The sequence below is a fragment of the Balaenoptera borealis genome (assembly GCF_965194805.1).
Source record: "Balaenoptera borealis genome assembly, chromosome: 15".
NCBI classification, from domain to species: Eukaryota; Metazoa; Chordata; class Mammalia; order Artiodactyla; family Balaenopteridae; genus Balaenoptera; species Balaenoptera borealis.
In genome coordinates, this window is record NC_138871.1 from 5147660 (window position 1) to 5172910 (window position 25251).

Genomic DNA, 25251 nt, shown 5'->3' on the forward strand with positions numbered 1-25251 from the left:
AACAACGTTTAATAATTGCAAGTCCAAGGACAGTGTGATCTTGGACACACTCCTCCTGAGCCTCAGTTTCCTCGTCTGCACAGTTGGCAATGAACTGGATGACTTCAGACCCCTTCCTATCTAATAGTCCATAAAATGCAGGAGCCTGGCCCCAGGGGTCCAGGTTTTACTTCGCCTGCCCTGGAACTGCTCTGGGAAAAAGCAGGTGGGTGAGAGAAGCCCCTTCCCCTCAGTAGGGGACCTTCTGAATCCCTGTCAGTCTCCAGGATCCTAGGGCAAGGGGGTCGGCTCCAGGCCACGGGATGGGGGTTAAGAGTGCCATGACTGCGGACAGTATAGAGGAAGCAGGTAAAGACGTACCATCCAAGGCCAAACTAAACCAAAAAAATGAACAAAAACCCCCGTATGTCCCAAAACAATACAAAATTCCAAGGGTGAAGCCAAACCTGACTAGCCTTCACCCTGCTAGTCCTTGAAAGGCTGGCGAAATCAGAAAATCCCTCAACAACATTTGCGTTCTGCTATATACCAGCATACACAGCCTGTATACCAGGCTGTATATGCTAGCGCCAGGGACAAAAATAATTTTAAAAATTCAAAATAAATAAAGTGAAATATAAAACAAGAACCTGCTCTTCAAGATGGTCACAATTTAGCCGTCAGCCACGTGTGATCACGCAATACATCCCACATACCCACCTCTGGCACACTGGATAAAAGTTCAGCCTCTGTGTCGCAGTTCCCCCTTTGGACAAAATGGGGATGACGATAACAGTATTTGTCCTTGAAGGCTGTTGTGGGGACTCAGTGAGTTGTCACACATGAAGGGTTTAGAACATTGTCTGGGAAATGGTCACACTCTGAATTAGTTATTATACGTCACCCCATGCTCTGATGACAGATGTAAGTTTTGGTAAAATGTTCTCAGATATCCATTCATTTCTTTATTCATTTGCTGCCAAATCAACAACTGTATATGGAAGAGCTACTACATGCCTGTGTGTACACTTGGTCCTGGGAACAAAACTAGGAATAATGACCCAGGGGCTCGAGGAGCTCACCAGCCAGCAGGGAGAGTGGACATGTCTGCGGAGTTACACCACAATGCGGGACTGACTGTCCATGGGGAGAGAGATGCCCCGGGTAGAAGGGGAGACAGGGCCTAACACACCCTGAAGGAGGGCTTCTGGACCAGGTGAGCCTCACGGTGGGGAGAGCATGGGAGAGATTCATCATGTTCCGGAGCATAAGTCAAAGGTGAGGCGCCGGGACTTCCCTGGCGACCCAGTGGTTAAGATTCCGCGCTTCCACTGCAGGGAGCGCAGGTTCAATCCCTGGTCGGGGAACCAAGATCCCACGTGCCGTGCTGCGTGCGGCCAAAAAAAAAAGGTGAGGTGCCAAGAGGCAAAGCTGGAGAGATGGAAAGTGCCCAGGACACGAAGAGCCTTGCTGAGCAACTGGGACTGCCATTTGTAGGTGGCAAAACAATCACTTAATGGTTTTAAGCCACAGAGTGGTATACGATCAGATTTTCATTTTTTTAAGGAAATTTTGGCAGCCATGTGGAATATAAACGGGAGAGCAGGTGTCTGGGGAAGGGCTGTAGATGAGCAGGGATGCAGGCATGAGCGGCCAGCAGTGACAGACAGACGGAAGGGGGCAAATCTGAGACCCACTCAGAGGCAAGCCAGAGAAGAGGTCTAGGACCCACCGGCCCTGATTCCCTCAGGTGGGACCAGCAAGGGCAGGGCAGGTGAGGAGGGCAGGTTCCGGCACCCACACAGCCGAGGAGATGCCTGGGGGTGTCCCTCACTGCACCACCGGCCTGGGTCTCCTGAGACCATGTAACAGAAATCAAGAATTCAATTGTGAGGTGGAAAGTCAGTGAAATGGACATGGAACCCGGGATGATCTGGAATTGAGGCAGCTCAGACCTGCCCTGGGAGCCACCGTCACGTGGTCACAGCTGAAGCTGAAGGGGAGGCGACCCTGAGAAAGCGGGTGAGCAGTGCTTCTTAATGGGTTCACAGACCCCTTCAGAAATCAGGTAAAACCACGGAGATGTCCCAAAGAAAAATGTACCGCCAAAACCAAAATATTTTGTATACAATGGGAAATAGTCCAGAACTACCTGAAACAGGGTGGAGGACTTCAGCTGTTGACGAGAAAAGGCCGGCGGGCCCCTGGGGTGAATCAGCCCAGTAACTGTGGAGAAGGCCTTGTCTCGTAGGAAGTGACCTGCTCCTTACGAACGAGTCACCATCTTCCAGGGGCGCATCTACCTGGGGAAGGAAATGCACACACAAGCATGAGCTGGAACAAAGAACATCAAGTCCCCGACCACCACACAGATCTCAAGGGGTCCAAAAAAACAAAACAAGCTTACAAAGATGAGTCACCTGTTTGAAGGGCACGTGTTCCACAGTCCTTTGAGAAAACAGTTTCAGAAAATCAAGTCAGGGGTGAAGAATACAGAGGCTGACAACCCCTAGTTTTTTATTAATTTTTATTGGCGTAAAGTTGCTTTACAATGTTGTGTTAGTTTCTGCTGTACAGCAAAGTGCATCAGCTCTACGTATACAGAGATCCCCTCTTTTGGATTTCCTTTCCATGTAGGCCACCACAGAGCACTGAGTAGAGTTCCCTGTGCTATCCAGTAGGTTCTCTTTAGTTATCTATTTTATACGTAGTATCTATAGTGTATATATGACAACGTCTAGTTTGTTTTGATTAAACGCACACACCTGGCACTTTGCTGCACACAGGGATGAGTTAAACCACCTCGGGGAGCCCACCACTTAACGCACCTGGCCACTTTTAACGCACCTGGCCACTTAACGCACCTGGCCACTTAACGCACCTGGAGAATAATGCTCAGGGAAACACACCAGATGCCAGGAAAACCTTCCAGGCCCTGTTCAATAACAGTCACACCCTCAGAATCTTCACTCTTCCTTTGCACCAAGCATATTAACACACTGGCATTCCAAATTACATAACTTTAGATAACTTCTAAAAAGCTGAGCTGGGAATGCCGTACTGTGACATCCTCTAGATGTTTCACCATTCATTCCCTGGTTTTGAAGTTTCCTTTTAGTGTTTTGGAGTGTAATATTTTTTTCTCAGGTCTGAATCATTTCCTTAGGCCTCTGAGAAGCTTGTAAGGCCTCAGCATAAGGCCTTTTAATGCCCAGTGGATAAAACAGCCTAATTCAACGCCAAACATTCTGCTTAGACTAAATGTGCTAAGTGCCACCCTTGTTATTCACTTCGGACTTAAGAGAAAGTACAGGGCATCCCATCAAGGTGTCAGAGCTCGTCATCATGAATCATAACAGGACACGAGATCAAAGACAAGCCTCCCAGATAGTCCCGTCTGCAGGCCCAGCAAAGGGCCCTCCCCACCTCCAGTCGTGTGGCCCAGAATGACCGCAGCTGATGGCGGTCCCGTGGATGACGTCTGGGAGAAATTTACAGACTGGGGGAGGGGTGGACGGGCAAGCGGACCGGATTTGTTTGGAAGGCCCAGGAAACCTTCTGCAGGGAAGGACACCCCACAGCCCTCTAACCACTTCGCTTTCCCTCTTCCTCTTTGCTCCAGAAACTTCTTAAAAGGATTTTCATATCCACTGCGGAATGGCCTGCCCTCTGCCCCGCCAGTCTCACGGCCCCTGTGAAATGAACAGCCCAGGCCACCACACGCTCCTGGTTGCTCCATGCAAAGGGCCCCCCTGTCCCCATCTCACTGGAAGGCTCTGCAGCACGTAGCTGCACCCACCGCCCCTCCTTCCAGACTCCCGGGGATGAGGGTCCACCCCCCCCCTCCTCCATCACCTTCCTGGCGGTCTCCTCTCTGGTGCATCTGTAAGGCCTGTGCCCTTCTGCGTCCTCAGTGCCTGCACAATGCCTCCCAGGACTGCCATTCGATGCGACCCTTCCTAGTTGGCCGGCCTCTCCTGTGACTTCTGACCAGCTCTGAGCGGATTCTGATCAAGAGCCTCTCCCGGGGGCCCCCACACGCCCCCCTTCCTCCACAGCCAAGAGCACCAAGTCACACGGGTTCTCCCTGGTACTCTGCACCGGCTGTCTCAGACGTGGCCGCGGGGACGCAGGGCTCTGGCCGCGCCGGACGGCTCTCCTGGTCGCTGGACTGTCCTACCCGGCCAGGAGAGAAGGGTACAGGGCGCACCCACTCCTCTCCCGAACTCCTGGGAGCAGGGCCCACTCCTACACACCCTGCACGAGGGAAGAGCTCAAGAAATACTTGTGGGAGAAAGGGCGGAAGGAAAGAGAAAGGGAGGGAGCGAAGGAAGGAACCCACCCACCATCTTTGCACTAGACCAAAAAGAGACCAAAACCCGCCTGGAATCGAGGGCGGGGCGGATGGGATACGGGTACACGTGTGAGTCAGAGAAGAGAAATTCGAGGGGAACCGTCACTGGGGGCTGGAGCCGGCCGAGACTCATGCTGGAGACGGTGGACCACTTCTTAAGGCGTGGGACAAAGGCTCACAGCTGGAAGGCAGGGCGGCTCTGCGGGAAAGGGCAGCAGAAGCAGGCCTGCAGGAGGAGCACTTCAATGCCAGAAGGGACACTGGGTGAGCCTCACCCCCCGCCCGCGTCCAGAGGCGACAACCTAGCAATGTCCACGGTGAGTTTTGAAATCGATTTGTAATAAAATTCAAACTATCCCTTTAGAAAATATCGACAACAAAGAGTCACCGAGTTATTCCACTGTGTTATTTTTCAGGTGAACTGTCCACATAAAACGATTAATTCCCCCAATCAATGAACAAGCCCTGAGACACCGCCCGGCCTCCTTTCCTGCCTCGATGCAGAATGCCTATACCACATACGACGTTTCCCAGACCTGCTAACATCTCCTCCACAGCAGCTTCCAGCTGATGCGCAGGGGTGCAGCAGTGCACTGAGGTACCCCACTGCCCGACCCAGGGCCGTCGTGGGGGGCCTGGGTCCACAGGCCTCGGCTACTCGCCCCACCTCCAGCAGCCCGGCCCGCTCACGACAGCGCACCGTGGAGTGGAAACACAAGGCGCGACTTTCTACGATGCTCGCTGCAGAAGCCAGCCCTGCTGAGCTCCCCAAGCACAGCTCCCATTGCTTTTTGGTGATGCCGTTTGGAAACTAGTAATCACAGCATGCCTGTGTGGCACATGGAACATACATAGAAGGCTAGTGGCTTATTAAAGACAAAGTGAAAGTACAAATGTGAGGCACAGAGCAATTTCCTCCTAGACCCAGAATGAGAAACTTCAAAGTGAGCTAATTTATAAGAACAGAGATTAAGCATGAGAATTTACAGTGAGCGTACTGGCCCCAACCAAAGCCCCCCCCTTCCGGGAAGGACTGACTTTATCCATAGTGCCTTGCTGTCACTGCAAGAAGTTCCACACCCAGTGCAGACAAAGGAAAAGAGACATGGGGGTGGGGTGCTGTCATGAGAACCCAAGGGGTTTCCTCAAGTCCCAGAGCCACAGTGAAGGGTGGGGCAGGGCATTTGCTCCAACTTTGTGGCCACAGAGCATCTATTAAGGCCTTCTTATTCTTGAGGAATTTCCTTCTTGTTTCTAAGGAATTTCCTTCTTGTTTCTGAGGAATTCCCCCTCTCTGTGACTCTTGCCTTCCAGGACAAAAGCCAGGCAGAGGACTGAGGTGGCGCACAGCAGATGCGCCCCAGATGCGTGAAGACACACTGTTGCGTGGGCCCAGGGTCCGGGCTGCACCGTCCCACACAGGGTCTACAGGGGGCAGTGCCCAGTGGGGCTTGAGCAGTTTCTTTCTACAGTAAACTCCAAGCCTGACTCCCTGGCCTGCCCCCAGCTCCATCCCATGTTGTGAGGGCCCTGAGTGTGCATACAGGCACACATCCTCCTGACTGGCCCTGGCCACTCTGCAGACCAGAGAGGCCCTCAGGCAGTGGAGTCCCCAGTGGACAACCCAGGAAAGAGGGTTGCACATGCCCTGGAATCCAAGTCCAGGTTATCTGGGCAGGGAATTCCGGGGCTCTTGGGCCCCTGGACCATCCCTGGACCCTGGACCATCTTGGCCCTACAGACTCCTAGCCATGCCGAGGCCAGCAGCCGGCTCTGAGAAACAGAACAGAACCCTGCAAAGTACAGGGCCTGGGTGGGATCTCTCCTGCCAGGTCTAAGGGAAGTTTCTGGAGAAACCCAAGGAGAGACATGACAACACTAGGGGGCCCCATCCTCTTCCAGGGACCTTAAGTAGCAGAGCCCCGCCTCCTAAATATAAATGGAAATCCTAACGGTACTTTCCACATTTCCACCTCATGCCTACTCACTCTCCACACTGAGCGCCGCGTAAAGACACGGACGGCATTATTTACTACAACTTCTCATCCCAAACATTAACCAACGTGGCCTCCACGTATATCGGACATCATGGGAAAATATTCAGAGAATGACGCTGCAACTAATTCACCTATAACTAAGCAGGTACAGTGGATGAGCCCCTGGGGAAAGCAAGGACTATAAGGCAGGTTCTTCAGCTCATGAAATGTCACCACCCACATGTTCTATTGAAAATCAGTGGAAACATGCATGGGGAATGGATGACGGTATTAAAATGAAGCTCATAATTATGATGTTCACCTGTTACCAGCATTCAACCAGCTATTAAACAGTCGATATTGTTCAGACCAAAAATGTCAGTTTTGGGAACTTATAAAGACAGGGAACTACACGATGGTGGGAAATACTTTAGAATTCTGTGTTTACACAAGTCCTTGTTTTCTTAAACTAGAGCCACAAATCCCCCCCCCCCCCCAGAGAAGCTGCAGACGGCCAGGGAACTCAGAGCCCGTCTTCCAGGGGTCAGGGTTCTCCCTGAAGCTTTTCTAGGGGAAGTTATCATTTTTATATTACAGGATACAGGGCTATGTCATGAAGAGGAAAGAAAAGTCTCCAAGAGATAAAACATGAGGCAAAGACTGTTGGTGGGAATGTAAATTGATACATCCACTATGGAGAACAGTATGGAGGTTCCTTAAAAAACTAAAAATAGAACTACCATATGATCCAGCAATCCCACTACTGGGCATATACCCAGAGAAAAACATAATTCAAAAAGACACATGCACCCGAATGTTCATTGCAGCACTATTTACAATAGCCAGGTCATGGAAGCAACCTAAATGCCCATCGACAGACGAATGGATAAAGAAGTGTGGTACATATATACAATGGAATATTACTCAGCCATAAAAAGGAACGAAATTGAGTCATTTGTTGAGACGTGGATGGATCTAGAGACTGTCATACAGAGTGAAGTAAGTCAGAAAGAGAAAAACAAATATCGTATATTAACGCATGTATGTGGAACCTAGAAAAATGGTACAGATGAACCGGTTTGCAGGGAAGAAGTTGAGACACAGATGTAGAGAACAGACATATGGACACCAAGGGGGGAAAACTGCGGTGGAGTGGGGATGGTGGTGTGCTGAATTGGGCGATTGGGATTGACATGTATACACTGATGTGTATAAAACTGATGACTAATAAGAACCTACAGTATAAAAAAACAAACAAAACAACTAATACTAAACTTCCATTGGGTTATTTGTATGGAAATATGTTAATATGTTTCAGACATTACATGAAATTTCTAAAAATCTTATATGTTCTGGTATAATGTTATAAGTCATAATTCTAGTTATTACTTTAAAATGTATATCTCAGAAATAACTAAATTTCCTTGTCAATTGCATTATTATGAACTTTCATCAAATCTTTAACCGTGGTCATTTTTAAGTCTTTTGTCATTTACGGACAGTTCTGGGTGTACTCTGATGCTTTTGTAAATATGTTCCTATAAAAGGTTTTCATCTTCAGGAAATTCATGGAAAAGACTCTGACAAGTACAGGTTTCTGGTAACTGACTGTACTGCTGAACTGAATGAATAAGCATTTTCAGAACTCTAATGAAAAACTGATGAACTCATAAAAGTGCTAACAAAAGATCAAGATGAAAAAAAAAAATTAATTACATGGGACTGAGTGAACCGATGAGGATGAGTATAATTTTTGTGACTTTCTGTTTGAATAAAAAAAAAAAAAAATCCCACAAGGACTGAGAGACAAAAAATATACAAATCAATTTTCAGTGCAAAGTAAAGGCGCTGTTACAGTGGAGGATTACTGGACTGAATGTCAATATTATGACATAGTAGGAGTGTGTTTCGTGTTTGGTAATTGCAATCATTGTTGCTTTTGTTGTGGTCATCCATGTACAATGCTTGGTGTCAGTCAAAAAAAAAAAAAAAAAAAACATGAGGCAAAGAACTGTCCGTTAAGGTGATACCGTGGAGTGCTGGGTTGAGCACCTGCTCTTCACTCCCCAAGAGGAGCATTTTGGAGGTAAGATCGGAGAGACACTATCCTGCGTAAGCACCGCGGTCATCTCTATTCCGTCCCGACCATGAGAAACGGATGCACTGGGGTCCCACAGACTCACACCCACCAGGCCAGGCGCACAGAGCAGCCCAGCCCCAAGGATGGAGGGGGCCCCAGGACGGCTCCATACGGGGAAGGAGAACATGAACGTGACCGCCTGGGGGTCGCCACGGTGTGCCCCCGACGTGACATGATGACTGTTCCCATTCTGCAGAGATGAACAACGCACAGACATCCTGAACCCCGACTATGTGGTCGGCATGGCTGTCACGGATCTCCCCCCAAGAAAAAGCTTTCCACAACTCTGAGCAAAGAAAACCACTCCCACCACAGGGGTAAAAGGAACACTTATCCTCTCAGAAAATCCAAAAAACCCTGAAATGTTGGTGATCTTCCTCTCAGGGGACAGATCCAAAAGGCTAGCTCACAGAACTATTTGATTTATCTACCCAAACAGGACAAGGAAAGTTGCTTTTTTTTCTTTTATCATAAGGGTATCATGTACAGGACATGAAGATAAAATAAAAATAGCCACAGAGATTTCCGGTGTTGCTAGGAAATCTAAGTTATTCAGCTCTCACACGGCTCAAAGCCACCAGATTGGTGGTGTCATGTGGGTTTTAAGGGCAAAGGGGAAAATGAGGCACAGAGGGAGTAATTACCGTCACAAGAGGGCTACAGACAGGAGTGGGCTTGACCGCTAGGCTGGAGTTTGGCAAGGTCTCCACTTTGCCTTCCTTGGGCTCCTGGACAAGAGAAACCAGACCCGGTGATGGGAGTGACTGTGGTCTCCATCCCTGGTGACCTTTTAAGGGCACCGCCTTGCCCCTTCCAGAATCTCATCCTGAAGCATAGCCCCAACCCAGACACTTGCCAAAGGCTCTGAGCTGAGTCCAGCCACACAGGACTTGCAAAAAGTCAACTGTGAGAGACAGAATGCCCCGAGCACTGCCTTCTGGTCAGCTGAGAACAGAGTGGCGACTACAGGTGAGTCTCAGAGGACCAGACAGTCTCTACAAGAATCTTCCAGTGTCTTCACTCCTGTGGGTTTTTTTTTTTAAATTAATTAATTAATTTATTTATGGCTGTGTTGTGTCTTCGTTTCTGTGCAACTGTGGGGTTTTTTAATTGAAGTAAAACATGCATATGATGAAACACACAACAAATCTTAAGTGTACGATTCCATAAACTGTGCCAACTGTATATACCAGGAACACCTCCATTGGGATATAGACTGTTTCCATCCCCCCTAAAGTTCCCGGGTACCTCTGAGCACTCAACCCCCCCCCAACCCTGCTGCATGCGGCCCTCACCGGTCTGATTTCTGTCACCTCCTCTGCGACCCTCTGACAGTTCACGCGCACGCATCCCGCCGGCCAGCTCACACCTGCTACTACGAGTGCCCTGCTATTTCAAGGCGCAAACCCGCGTTGGCACTTTCATCGCTTATCACCTAGTGCTGCAGTGAAAGCCGTAGTTCTCCACGGGGCCAGCATTTCCCCTGAGGGAGCACATTTTGGAAACTGTGGGGAAGGGGACCCTTTGGGTAGCCATTTAGTGGCGGAGACAATGGGCGCTACACATCGGGAACGGCCCTACCCAGCGAAGACCTGTCCCTCATCCTCCTTGACTTCCAGGGTCCTGCAGACATTCATGGTGACAGAAGCATCGTTTACCACTTTGGGAGCCTAGCACCCCACTCCACGCTCCACTTAGATAAAATATATTTTGTTGGCACAGTTTCATCCCCCTGAATTTTCCGGGGGATGCAACCACTGTGATAACAGAGGGAGGACTGGCCCTGGACCACCACTTAGACCTTGATCAGGAGTCAGTCCTCCTCACGGGCAGCCGCCCCATGTCCTCACACTCGGTGTGCATAAAGCACCGCTGACCTCACAGGTCCTGGTGTGGCTCTGCCCAAGCATTCACACACCAGAATACACCACTTTAACCCAAATTACTTTACTTATTCTTTACGTCTACTATTATATTGATTATTTGGAAATTATGTTGTAGGTAAGTTCTATTATATCATTTTGGAATTGTAAAAGGGTGTTTACCATATTCGCATTCAAAGGGGGTATTGGGTTTCGAATGAGGCGAGAAGCACTGGTCTGAAGTGACAGCATCTAACTCTTAATTTGACTCTTGGTCAGGAGCCATCGGCTGTATTTTCAGGGATCCATGAGTTCTCTGGTTTGGGAAGCCAGAGGTGCAGAGCCCGGCGTGCCAAGATGCTCCTCCACCCCCATCAACAGCACCCTGAGTCCCGCTGAAATGCACCAAACGGCACTTTTAGCGGGGGTCCCTTAAGAGATGCCCTGAAACTCGCTCTTTGTACCTCTTAAATGGGGACCTTCAGGAGAGAGTTGCCGCTTCTCTCTACCAAGAATGCTTTTGCATCTCGTGAGGACTTCCTTTTCATCTCGAAGACACCGGCAGCTGTGCTCTGCCAGGTGTCCCCTCTCCCACTGCCTGCAGGAAAGTGTGTTGTTGCTGTCGGCCTTGACTACTCATTAGAACCACCCTGGGGGCTTTAGAAACACCAGGGCCCGGGCGCACCCCGAGATGCTCGTTAGGTTGCTCTGCCGTCCGGTCCAGCAGCGCTGGGAGGGCCCCGGGGCGGGGCAGAGGCGCCAGCATGGCCGGGGAACTGTGCTTTCCTCCGCCCCTGCAGCCCCGCTTGGGTCACCTTACAAGATACACAGTACTACGTATAAGATAGTTAAACAACAAGGACAGGGGACAATATTCAATATCTTGTAATAACCCATAATGGGAACTAATATGAAAAAGAATATCTATATAGATGAATAACGGAACCACTTTGCTATACACCTGAAGTAAGTCAACTCTACTTCAATAAAAACAAGTACATAGTTCATCAAGCTTTCCCTTTTATACATTTCTAGACTCCTCTTTGTCTCCATTCTTGTTTTACTTTCTTCCCATTGTTAATTCATAGCATCTTACAAATCCTTTCCAGAACAGGTAGGAAGGAAAAAATTGTCTCTGTTACTCTGCCGCATGTGTAAAAGAGGGGACAGCGCCGAATCCAAAGGTGGGCCGACAGGAAGACGCAAGCAAGTGCCTGCTTGACAGCAGCAGATGGGGAGCATCGTGGGGCAGAGCCCCTGATGACTTCTGTCCTTCATAGTGGCAAGTTCACATTGAGTCTATCATGTACCATCATAATAACAACCTCTGCGCTCCCCTACCTGCTATGCTATGGTAGCTTCACTGCAATTGTCCAGCGTTGCCACTTTGATCAATGACATGTTCTCTCCACAACCTCTCCAGGTTGGACACACCTCCCACCGATGCATCCCCGTCACAGGCTCTCCATCTGTCCTGGTCCAAAGCCATGGCTGAGCCAGAGTATATCAAGTGATGTCCTGCCTGAGGGCAGTCCGTTTCCCCACACCTTGTCCAAGGGGGCAAATTTCCAAGAACCGCATTATGCAGAGAGACCTCCAATGTCCTGTGACTTCATCCAGAGGACTCCCATCCATTAGAGGACAGGAGTTTGCATCTATCTTGTTCACTGCTCTATCCTCAGTACATGGAACAGTCCCCGGCACACAGTAGACATCCAATAAACATTTGTTAAGTGAATCTAAAATTAAATAGTGTTTCACCAACAGTGAAGGAATTATTCAAGATGCTACGTGTTTCAGAGCCATAAAAGAAAGCCCACAAAGGGCCCCGCAGAGCCTATTAGAAACGAGGAGGGTTTTTCCTGCCTCTGCCGAATTCATGTGAGAATTCAGGTCAAGTATCCTTTCTGGAACCGCAGGGAGGCCCCCTGAGGACATTCAGGTGCGGGAGATGCTCCACACACAGCAGAATGGCACCCAGCCAAACAAGACACAACAAATCAGGGCTCCCACACAACTGCCACACCCCTTCCCCATCAAATCCCATCCCAAAGGCCCCACGTTTTTGTCTAGCACAAAACTTAAGGTAGGATACGAATACAGAATATTAAATGAAATACTAAATAGGATATACTAGATAAGAAACTAAAAGGAGTCCAGAGAGAGAACGATGCCTGTAGCTGCACAGCAGATTGGGTGGGGAAATGGTAGCCACCTTCCCCAGCACCACCCGTAGTTCTCATTTTCTTAACGGTCCCAGAGTCCCATTTTGCACATTCACCTTCCAGAAGCCCTGGAAGGCAGGACCACTGGGAACTATCATGCCATAAAGTAGAAGCCATAGGGTGTGGAGTCCAGAGGTCTCTGTCTCCTCCTGGATGCCAGCCCTCCAACAAGTTAACCACCCTGTTTAAGCTTCTGCTTCCTCCGCTGGAGCAGGAGGGTGATAGTTTCATGTCTCTCACAAGACTGCTGGGAGGATAAGAGAGCAGTAAGTGTAAAGGGCCTTCGAGGCTCGTGTCAAAAGCACAAACCCAGAGGCTTCTAGCAGAGGGTGGACCCGCAGGCCCCAGATGTGCTGGTTTCTGCTTCAGGCAGAGCAGCCAAGTCCCCTGGGGGCTGCAGCCGGGTGTCCCCCCAGTTCTCTCCTCTAGGTCAGGCGAGGCCACACTGGATTCCCAGCCACTGGCTAGATGTGAGCTCAGAAATGGGATCTCCCTATTCACCAGTTAGACCCCAGTTCTACCTATGTCCACATCTGTCTTTTAAGTAAATCTAAAAGAACTGTACAGTGTTTGACCACATTGAATGGATGTGGCCCCCACGCATGGCAGAAGAAAGTGGTGCGGTTTAGTAGATTCTGGATTCCCGCAGACCTCGACTGGAATCGTTATTCTGTGGCACCATATTCTCTCCAAGCCCCGGGTTCTTCCTGTTTAAAAAGTGGAGCGTTGACACCTAGAATTCAGGTTTGTGTCAGGAGTTGTATATACGTATATATACATATAATAGTTCCAGACACATGCAGATGTGCAAATGTACCTAAACACATACAAAGACATCTAACGTAGCTACTTTTTAATTAAATTCAAAATATTAAAACAAATAATCACTAACCTAATTTTAAACCTTCTAGTTTGGGCACCTTATAAATAATATATATGGATAAAATGGACAAAGTGCTAATCTATGTAGTGTCAAATAACTATTCCATGCCATGCTGCTTTCAGGATTGGTCCATATCTTTTTAAAGCTCCGTTCCTATGTAATAATGTACCTTTTCAAACTTGTCTTTACATTAGAAAATTACTTAGGGTGTTGGTAACACTAATCAAATACAAAATACTTTCAAATAAAAAGATTTGAAGTCAAAAAAAAAGTGTAAAGGGCCTTATAAACTGTAAAGTGCTGGACATGCCTGATGTGAATGAGTGTCTTCCTGGTGTCCGTAGCTTCACCATCCAGCATCATCCTTCATCTGAAGGGGCCACAAGCTACCCTTCCCCACTGTGTTTAGGGAATTCACACCTTATCTTCTCGAGAAGACAACACTTTTGACCCTAAACCCCAAAGACGGCCACTCCCACATCAGTTGAATTTGGCCGGATTAAACCGCCTGGAAGCAATTTACAGACACACCCTAGAACAACCCTCCAGAAAGATTGCCAAGTTCCCCAAAGACAGATTTGAACAACTTTTACTCCCGCTTCACACAGGAATAAAAACTCCCCCGCCAAAAAAAAAAATAAACCCACAAATCAAACTACCATCACCTTCTTTCACAACAAACTGACAAGCAAGGGTAACAGAAAGGACGCTTTCTGCGCGCTGCACAGGGAAAGGGGACTCTGCGAAGGTGCCAAAGCCACAGTCGCCCCCCCTACCCCCCCGCCAAACCCTACCCGCCTGAACTCCGGCCCCGCGCCCCAGCGTCCTCCTACCTGGGCGCCCCGCGGGCGGCGAGCGGGGAGGCCGGCCGGGCGGGGGCGCCCTGGGAGCCGGGGGAGAATCACATCCCCGCGCTCGGGCCCGGACTGTGCGCTCCCAGCCGGCTCCGCCCTCGCGCCCGGGAAGCGCGGGCGCGGCTCCGGCTCCGGCTCGGGCTCCGCGGGGCGGGGACGGCTCCCACCCCGCCCAACTCGGGAGACTGGGAGACGGCCAGCCCTTTCCGGTGCCGCCCTCCCCGGGCATCCCCGCGCATCCCCGCGGGGGACCCCGGACGGCTGCCGCGCGCTCCCCCCGGACTGAGATGGAGCGACTCACCGAGACCTCGCCAGTCGGTTACCCCCCTCCACGGCGGGGTCCCTGGGCTCGATTTCTAACAGAGCTCCCGGCTCCCACCTCCAGCGACACTCACCCTTCTGTCCCCGAGCCTGACCGGCGGCCGGCCTCCGGAGCTTTGTGAACTTGGACGAGTCGGAACTTCTGCGAACCTCCGTTTCCTCTTCTGCGAAAAGGGATCGTAACAGCACCCACCTCGTGGAGCGGTTGGGGCGATTAAAGGATTTAATGCTGTAAACCTGGGCCAGGCGCGGAGTTGATACTACACGAATCACCTGCTACTTTTATTGTTACAGTTAAGCGCCTGAATGGAAAAGCAGCAGTGCAAGTGGTACAGTCTTGATACCAGACTTCTTGGCCAGACCTCGTGTGCTTTTAAGCTTAAAACCTACTTACCCAACCGGTTCGTTTTTGTTTTTGTTTTTTTTAACATCTTTATTGGAGTATAATTGCTTTACAATGGTGTGTTAGTTTCTGCTCTATAACAAAGTGAATCAGTCATACATATACATATGTTCCCACATCTCCTCCCTCCTGCATCTCCCTCCCTCCCACCCTCCCCATCCCACCCCCGCCCAGGGGGTCACAAAGCACAGAGCTGATCTCCCTGTGCTATGCGGTTGCTTCCCACTAGCTATCTATTTTACGTTTGGTAGTTCGTTTTGAACTCAGAGGAATGCAATGAATGGGTCACACCTAGACCTCTGTTGGGGGGAGGGGAGGATGCTGGGGTCCTGGCAGCGCGCGCTCGGCTCCAAGCGGCCCTTCCCCGTCCAATCCGTGCCTCCAGCAAGTGACTGGACCCCAGCTTGTTTTGAGAGCCACCCAGGCCATCCTTCCAGGAGACACTGAGTAAATGATGATTGTTTCCTTCCTCATAGAACACACCACCCCTTCCTGTATCCCTTCCAGGCTGTGCAGGCACTCCTTTCCCTAACCCATCCCTTGATATCCACATCAGAAACTCAAGAATTGAGATAACCTGGGCCTCAGCTGCTCCAGATCATTCTGCGATGGAAAAAAGCATAAACGATACAGCAGCAGCAGCAGCACCTCTGCCCTAATGCTGCCTTGTAACCTCGAATGATGACATTTTCTCACTTTTTATTTTAGCTGGTTCTAGAACATGTATGGTTCCTCTTTCTCAGAGGAACTGGCTCACATCTGGGGCTAATGACATAGTATTATGAGAACTCACCACATGTCCCATCTCTTAGTTTATTCCTGCTTAGGTGGCCGTTCTCTAAACCTGGCCCACATATTAGAATCACCGAGGGCATCTGGACCACCCAACGCTCAGATCAGTCCTATCAGAAACTCTGCAGCTGAGGCCCAAACCTCAGGGTTTTTAAACCTCCCAGATGATTCCAACGTGCACGCAGGATTGTGAACAAGTGTGCATCCAAGCTCCTACACTGATGCCCTCCCTCTGTATCCTCCACCTGAAAATACTTCAGTGAGTGTGTCCGAGTGGCAGTGAATGAAACTAACACATTTCGACACCACAGAACTATCCCACGAGCGATAAACTGTCTTACTACTTATACAATGAAGATTTTTGAACAGTGCACAAGTAGAAAGAAAAATTGATTTGTGCAATAATGTAGAAGTAAAAAATTATACTTTCCTTTTATTTTTCTTTTATGTTCTCAATGCTTCCCATCTACCCCTACCCCAGCTGTTCCACTAGACACCGGGGCCCCTAAACCCAGGTGGGACCCTCAAACACCCCCCATTATAGGGATGGGATCTGAAGACCTGACCTTCTCACCTATAGCCACTGCTCTACTGGGACCATGAATTCATCTCCTCCCTCACAAAGCCATGCTGACCACCTTCCCTGGATTCTCCTCCCTCTGTTTCCTCTCCTGGGTAACAGGTGTGTCCACCTGCCTCACTCCACCCTGGGTTGGAGGCTTCCCGAGGTGGAGACTGTCACCCTACATCACCCTCTGCTCTGGTCTCAGCACCGCACAGATGCTCCGGATGCGGGCGTGTGCTTCAGTTCAGAGACCACGTCATGAAAATGATGACAGGTGTACTTGACAAAACCGTACGAGGAACAGAAATAACATCCAGAGCCTCGGGACCCCTCCTGGAGTGTGTGTCCCTCACTACCCTCCCACCTCTGAAACTTATCCTTTGGGAGACCTGACTGTCTGCCACCCCGGGCCACCTTCCTTAAGAGAGACCATATCCCTGAGGATTTTCAGCCCCTCCCCGACCTGTCAAGCTGCTCAGATCACATGACCCCCTTTGGAGGAATATCTAATAATGCACACGAAATAGCAGCCCACTGACCAGTACAGCATGCTCTGGTGATCTGAAACACAAGACACTCCCCATGGCCTGTGAGGCATGACACTTTGAAGGATTGTCCATTATAAACATTCACACTAGCCTTGACGGCTTTAAAGAGGAAGCCTTTGTGTGCTTGTTTCCTTAAATCCCCAAAGCCAAAGTGTTGGAGAACTCTGAGCCTTGACTTTATATCATAAACCATCGAGTTCAGAAGGATGTACGGTCATGTAAAGAATGAAAGGTATTTTTCCCACCCAAAGGAGCAGAGTTAAACAGCATGTGAGAAGGAAAGCAGAGGGGAGACGCCTGGTGTTTACTGACCCTGGAAGGTCGCTGAGAGGGGGCCCAGCACCCCCATTCTCCGCCACCGCCAAACAAGAGACACCCTAGCCTCCTCCCAGGAGAAGAGACTGAGGGGACCCTGGAAGAGAGAGGCACCCCTGGGCTCCCATTGGTGTGGCCCTGGACACCACCCATGTCATGGCAAAGTCTGGGGTCCAGCATGGCCTGTTCCGAGGGGCAGCCCGACAGCAGAACTGCCTGGACCTGGGGCCAGGCTGCTCACTACGTCCGGTGTATCCTCGAGTGTTCAGCGTCCCAGACCCTCCAAGGGGGCTTCAGAGGGACTGAGATGAGCCATTGCAGTTGGGGACCAGTAGGGGGCAAGCAGGAGCTCAGCTGAGGGCTGTAAGTCCAGCAGGCAGAAGCCCTATCCAGGTGCCAGGACAAGCCTCAAGCAGTCCATACCTTCACCCCCACCACCCCTGAAGAACCCCAGTTACCGTCCAGGGAAAAAAAGCCACTTGAAGAGGGAAAATTCTGAATAGATTGTGCTGTTTCCCCAAAGAGACGGAGCCTTGACCCAGCAGAGACTAAACAACTCTGCAACTTGGCAAGATTTTCTTCTGGCCTCAGATGGAAATGAGGATTCATGAGCTAAGTTGACTTCAGTTGTGGAAATTTTTTTTTTTTTTTAATTACACTTGCGCCTCTGTGACTCTAGCTACGCCTATTTTTTGTTATTTATGGAACTGCCAGTAACTGCTCACAGAACCACAGCGTTCCCTGAGATAGATTTAAAAACCACTGTCTTAGATGGACTTCCTTCTATGGCCTAGTTTTTTGCTCCTTTCACACATTTTCCATCCACTGAGCTCCAAATAATCACTTTTTAAACCTATGTCTCTTTCCATGTAATACTTTGCAGTTTTAATCGGCTGAGGGCTCCCGTTCTCTATGCAGTCGTGTGTGGGCTTCTGTGACCACCTTTCTGCTCAAGTTCCTCTGATTTTGTAAGACCTTTACCAATCAGACAGCCAAGTGTGAACTAGAGAGGAGAGCTGGGGAGAAAGTATAAAATATCATAAGACTTCCACGGACAATAAACTATTTCTTAACCTCCTTTATGAAGAAGGAAAGATAGACATTGCCCTGCCAACTCTTAGTTCTAATTGTAGCTTTCATCTTGTTCAATGAAGGCAAATGACCACAGAGGCTCCTTGTACCTGGTTTTTCCCATGTTAACACAGAAAGTGCGCAGCAAGTTCCAGAGGCCGAGAGACTTAGTAACTTCCAAGAACTGTTAGTAACCTAACAGAACCAGACTGGCAGCCCTTCTCTTTTATACCAGCTGTCTTTGATTTGATGATTGCTTCAACACATAACAAAAGCACCAATGACCAAATCATCCATCACCATCCAAAAGGCAGCCATTACCAGCTTTCCCACGTCATCCAAGCAGGGCCAATTGAAACCTTTGTGCTTAGTCATATGCAAGCTATGTTAACAAAAGTACTGCTTTCCTTAAACACAGTTTTAAATCTAACAGTCTTTCCTGGTAATTCTACATGGTCCCACCACCACTGGTTCTCTGCAAGTTTCTGTAATTCATCCCTAAATTTTGTCACTTTCCCTTTTCCCCAAGCACCTTCCAAAATCCAGATTTTCATGTTGCAGCCTCTCAACTCTTAGATACTTCCTGAATATAACTGCCAATTTAATTTCTCTAAGTGGTTTCCTTTTAATATGATCACTCTAGTACATTAAAGATGGCTGCAAATTCTTCATTCCTCCTCTAATTAAGGGGCGAAGTCAGATTCCCTCCCCTTGAATCTGGCCCCCCCCCCCGAAGCAGTGACTTAACCAACACCCACCAATAGGATAAGGTGGAATTGAAATTTCTGGGACTTCTGAGGCAAGATCATCAAAAACCTTTCAGCTTCTTTCTGGGTCTCTTGGAGCACTCACTCCTGGTGCTCAAAGCTACCTGGTAAGAAGTACTACTCTCCTGAGACTGCCACACTATTAGAAACACTAAGCCTCATAAAGGCCACATGGATGCACCCCAGTCCAGAGCCCCAGCTGACAGCCAGAACCTACCCCAGCCATGGGAGCGCCATCTTGGATGTTAAGCCAGTAACCCTAGTCAGCTGCTTTCTGACTACACCCACAGGAAAGGCCCCAAAGGAGAACCACCCAGCTGAGTCCCATCAACCCACAGCACCATGAGAGATAATAACACACTGTTGTTTAAGTCACTGAGTTTGTAGCACAATAACAGACAGGCAAAGCAATGACCACACTGAGGAATGTGGTCTGATTCCCCATGGCCCTTCCTGCACCATGTAGAATCAGCCCAGCATGCAAAGTCTCTATGAATTAAAATGACGCCTATCTCCCTTCTCCAGCATCACCTCTGAACACTACCCAGTTACAGAGTTCCTTAAGATTATGACTGTCTCACCAGCAAATAAAGGAGAAATGAGAGTTATGAGATAGTCAAATAGGTTTAGCTTTACATATACTATTTTGAGTAAAGGAAGTAACCTTGTACTTTGCAAATGCTAACTGCAAGAATGATTTAGCTTCTAGTGTTGTTCTTTAATGGTTTTCCAAGAAATAGTGTGACCCGTGGGAAGTAAGCCTCTGCCAGCAAAGGTACTTGGAAGAGTAAGAGCAGGCCACGACTTCTGACAGTAGAAGCAGAAAGAAAATCTGGGCAGACTCAGGAGTGCCAGAGCTGTTGAATCGCTTCTCTAATGTCCAAAGATTATATTAACACTCACCTATTCGTTTCTCCTGTCTTTCCTCAGAACAAACAATTTGGCAATAACTCGGCGGCTGGTGAACTACTCCAATAATAATCACTGTTCTCCTGAGGCAGGAGGAGAGCTGTGTCCAAGGGGTGGGAGAAGAGGCCCTGGTACCGCTGATTCCTTCTTTGCCTCTTGCATCCTTACTAGTTAAGTCACTGAATTGAGAGCCTTGATGACGGATGCTGAGCTATCCCAACTCTGGGACGGTTAGACCCGCTGATGAGCTCAGCCTGTGGTCAAGAACGTAGCTGGTACTGTCCTCAGAGGAGGCCAGCACCACTGGGCCTTGAGTCCTCCTGAGAGAGACAGTAGTAGAAGCCTATGATCCCAATTTCCCAATAACGGCATAAAAGATTCAGGATCCAGAGTTGGTACCAGTTTTGGGCAGGAGACACAGAAGATCCCTTGAGTGTGACTTCTGCATGGGCTCTCAGGACTAAAGATTCCCTCTCGTATTCCTCTAGATCTGTGCTATCCGATACGTGTAGCCTCTAGAAACATGAAGCTGTTTTAATAGTTAAAAATTGAATAATATTAAAAATCCAGTTGTCCAGTTGCACTAGCCGCATTTCAGGAGCTCAGTAGTCACACATCATTAGTGGCTGCCATATCGAACAGCACAGTCATAGAATGTTCCCATCTCTGCAAAATATTCCATTGGACATTGCTGCTCTAAAGCCTAGACGATTCAGGGCCTCTGGAATAGGGGGTCCTTCTCTGGCCAGCTGGTTTTCATCCAAAATAGACAATCTGCTCATTTTCAACCTATACCTGAGCAAGAAACCTCTTCATACCTCCCTCTTTCCTCTCAATCAACCAGGTCATCATTTAGACTGCCTTTCATGGCTCAGCTCAACCATACCTCTCCACACCTTCCCTTTATATTTTATGTTCTCAGTTTGTATACTGTTATAACTACTTGACATTCATCAGTATAATGCTTTGCCCATAATCATTTCACGTCTATATTTTTTTATTTCTCTAGTAAATATAAGTATTTTTTTATTTCTCTAGTAAATATAAGATTTTATATTTACTAGAGAAATAAAAAAATACAAAACCATGTATTTTGTGGGGGAGGAAGGGGAATCCCTCCACACTCTGTCCCAAAACACTCATATCAACCATAGCAATACCCTGAATGTCAGAAGTAGTCAACAGACCAGCTAAGGAAGAGGGTGTAGAGGAGTTTTTATAGCAAGTATCACCCCATACTTGGACTGCCCCGCAATGAATTCTAGCAGAGACAACCCTGTAGTCCCTAGTCACAGGATCATAAAATCAGCAGCAGAACATTTATTACCTTTCAATTTAAAAAAAAAAAAAGACCAAAGATTTTAAATACAAGTATGCTAGTAAATGAAATTGAAAAATCTTACCACACTCTATGTTTTTGTCATTCCTTTCTGTTATTCTCTAAGAAATAATAATCACTTACAGTGCTTTCCTGTTGCTTTGACATATTAACCATGTGTTTATCAAGTAACTTGGTGTTGCCCAACTCAACCTGGCCATGGGAATAATGACACAGAGAAACGGTCTCAGAGAGAAGGTGCCCACCTAGAACCCAGGCTTTCCTAAGAGCAGGAAGAAGGGGTCCCAGTGCATACTGTTTTGAATGCAGAGGAAAGCCCTAAGTTTCCTGGGATGAGAGTTTTCTTTCCCTATGCTGTTTCATGAAAAGGAAAGCATCTCAGGAATGAATTGGTAATGGCTGAAAAAGGATTAAGTGCTTTTCTCTGCTTTCCCTGCTCCATGTATAGAAGAAGTGAGCTAGGTACCTGAAAGACCCGGTAAAAGCCAGTAATTTGGGAAAGATCTTGAAAAAGTCTCTGCGGAGAGAGCGGCATAAGCCAGGGAGGGCAGGAAGCAGAGACAGCAGACAAGAGCAGTGCCTCGCCCACCATGGGCTCAAGGGAAGGACAGTCTCCCACGGTTACCACCTCACATGCTGATCTTGTAAGTCTTTTGTCTAATTTATCCCTAAGTTTTCATACTGTTGATCCTACTGTAAAGGGTATTGTTTTTAAATTCCAATCCTGGATCTTCATCGCTAGTGTATGGAAATACAACTGATATTTGTACATTGATCTTGTGGCCCACAAAACTCACTTATTAGTTCTAGTAGCTTTTTAAAATAGATTCCCTAGACTTTTCTATATAGACCACCATCATATCTGCAAATACAGTTTTACTTCTTCTTTTCCAATCTGGATGCCTTTTATTTCTTTTACTTGACTTTTTAGATCCTTTAGTACAATGCTGAATAGAAATGAGAAAAGTGGATATTCTTGCCTTCTTCCTGATCTTAGGGGAAAGCTTTCAGTATTCTACCATCAGGTATGATGTTAACTATAGATCTTTCATAGATGCTCTTTATCAGGTTGAGGAAGTATACTTGTATTCCTAATTTTTGGATATTTTTATCAGGAATAGACATTGGATTTTGTTAAATGCTTTTTATGCATCTGTTGAGATGATATATGGTTTTTCTTTTTTAGTTTTATTAATATGGTGAATTACATTTCTTGATTTTCCAATACTAAGCCAACCTTGCATTCCTGGGATAAAGCCTGCTTGGCCATGACGTATTAGCCTTTTTATACATTGTTGGATTCAATTTTATTTTGTTTAAAACTTTTATATCTGTGTTCATGAGGAATATTGATCTATAGGTCTCTTTTCTTGAGCTGGTTTTTTTTTAAGATGTTTTTATTTTTATTTTTTAACATCTTTATTGGCATATAATTGCTTTACAATGTTGTGTTAGTTTCTGCTGTATAACAAAGTGAATCAGCTATACATATACATATATCCCCATGTCCCCTCCCTCTTGAGTCTCCCTCCCACCCTCCCTATCCCACCCCTCTAAGTGATCTCACCGAGCTGATCTCCCTGTGCGATGCAGCTGCTTCCCACTAGCTATCTGTTTTACATTTGGTAGTGTATATATGTCCATGCTACTCTCTCACTTCGGTTTTGATTCCAAAGTAATACTAGCTTCTTAGAGTTGGGACGAACTTGTGAGTTTGGAAATATTTACTCCCCTTCAAGTTTTTGGAAGAGTTTATGCAGAACTGATATTATTTCTTCCTAACGTGTTTGGTAGAATTTACCAGGGAAATTATTTAAACCTCAAGTTTTCTATGTGGAAAGATTTCTAACTGCAAATTCAATTTCTTTAATAGATAGAGGGCTATTCAAGTTATCTCTTGCTTCTTGATTGAGGTTGGTAGTTTGTGTCATTCAAAGAATTTGTCCAGTTCATCTAAGTGTAAATATTTTTTGCATAATTTTTTTCCTAATATTTTGTTATTATCATTTTAATATTTGTACTGTAGTGCAGTGATATCATCTAATTCCTGCTATTGATATTTCTGTCTTCTATCTTTTATTCTTAATCATTCTGGCTAGAGGTTTATCAGTTTTACTGATCTCAAAGAATTAGCTTTTAGTGTCATTGATTTTCTCTATTGTATTTCTGTTTTCTACTTAATTGCTTTCTGCTTTGATCTTTATTATTTCTTATCTTCCGCTCGCTTTGGGTGTAATGTTTCTTCTTCTAGTTCCTGAAAGTGGAGGCTGAAGTTATTGATTTGACATTTCTCTGCTTTTCTAAATAGACATTTTGTGATGAAAATTTCTCTTTACAATACTACATTTCCATTTCTCCCTGCCTGGCCTTTGTGCTATTTTTGTCACTCATTTTACTTTTACCTATGTTATAAACCTTGCACTGTACCATTATTATTTTGTTTAAACAGTCAGTTTTCTTTTAAAGAAGTTTAAGTAATAATTCCATTGCCATTTCTCATGGTCTTTATTCCTCTGAATAGATCCATGTCTCTATCTATCATCATTTTCCTTCTGCCTAAAGGATTTCCTTTAATGTTTCTGTAGTTCAGATCTTCTGGTGATGAATTCAGCCTTTTATGTTTGAAACAGTTTAACTTTGTTTTTGAAAGATATTTTCACTGTGTATAGAATTCTACGTTGACAGGGTTTTTGTTCTTTTTTCCTTTCAGTACTTTATAAATAAGTCTGCTAGTCTGCATTGTTTCTGTAAGAAATCTGCCATTGTGTCATCCTCATTCCTCGGCAGGTGTGTTTATTCTCTGGCTGTTTTAAGATTTTATTCTTTATCACTGGCTTTAAGCAATTTGGTTACGATGAAACTTGGTATTTTTCTGTTTGTTTGTTGGGGTTCTTGGGTCTATGGGTTTATCATTTTCATCTAATTTGGAAACATTCTGGTCACTAATTTCAAATATTTCGTCTGTCACTCCCTTCCTTTGGGGGACTTCAGTTACATGTGTATTTGGCTGCTTGAAATTGTCCCAAGTACACTGATGCTCTGTTCTTTTGTTTGTTTGTTTCCCCTCTGTTTCATTTTGATAATTTCTATTGCTGTGTCTTTAAATGTATTCATCTATTCTCTTCAGTGTCTAACCTGCAGTTAATCTCATCCAGTATATTTTCATCTCAGACATGGTAGCTTTCATCTCTAGAAGTTAGAGGTGGGTCTTTCTTTCTCATATCTTCCATTCCACTACTTACTTCTTCGAACATATGGAATACGGTTATAAAAAAACTGCTTTAAGGTCCTCGTCTACTAATTCTAACACCTGTGTTAGTTCTTAGCTGGTTTTGACTGATTGACCTCTCTCCTCATTATTTTCCTACTTCTTTGTATAGGTGATTTTTTTTTTTATTGGATGCCAAACAGTCTGGATTTTGACTTGTTGGATGCTGGGTATTTTTATGTTCTGGGATGCATTTGAGTTCTTGGAAATGTTTGATGATTTTGGCTGCTGCTTTGTGCCTTGTTAGGCAGGGGTCTAGGGTTCATTTTGCCCCACTGCTGAAGCATGATCCTTCTTAGTCCTCTACCAAATGCCTGCAAATTAGGTTTTCCAGCCTGGCTGGTAGGAAAAGAAATTACTCCTGGCTTTCTGCACCATCTAATCCTTTCAGGGTGGTACTTTTTCTGGCCTCAGGTAATTTCCTCACATACATGTGCAGATTGGTACTCTGCTGATTCTTAAAGGGGGCCCTCTGCAGATCTGAAGTTCTCTCTTGTTCCTGCTCCCTCTCCTTTGGCATCCTTTCTGTGAACTGTAGCCGCCTTGGTCTCCCTTGGCACTCAGCTTCATCTTAACCATTCAGGAAGTTGGCTGAACTCTGCCTGGATCCCCCTTCCCCAGGGAATTGGCTGGACACCCTCCCATGGCCCAAAACTTCTCTCAGTTGGTGACCAAGAGCA

The 25251-nt window shown here is 46.9% G+C and overlaps 1 protein-coding gene across 12 annotated transcripts in view; it reads right to left on the reverse strand.

Annotated features, from left to right (window-relative positions):
• Window positions 1–25251, reverse strand: part of IL1R1 (interleukin 1 receptor type 1) — a 93847-nt gene that overhangs the window by 32053 nt on the left and 36543 nt on the right. For 6 of the 12 annotated variants that reach the window (XM_082357383.1, XM_082357377.1, XM_082357384.1 and 3 more), the window contains exon 2: window positions 2132–2282. Coding sequence is in view for 1 of the 12 variants with exons in the window: in XM_082357376.1 (XP_082213502.1) it covers window positions 2132–2282; window positions 14669–14758 (241 nt within the window). In the remaining 11 variants the exon portion in view is untranslated. Of the gene's footprint in view, window positions 1–2131; window positions 2283–14252; window positions 14432–14668; window positions 14818–25251 lie in introns of those variants that run through there. The other 6 variants (XM_082357376.1, XM_082357380.1, XM_082357381.1 and 3 more) reach the window with 6 other exon arrangements.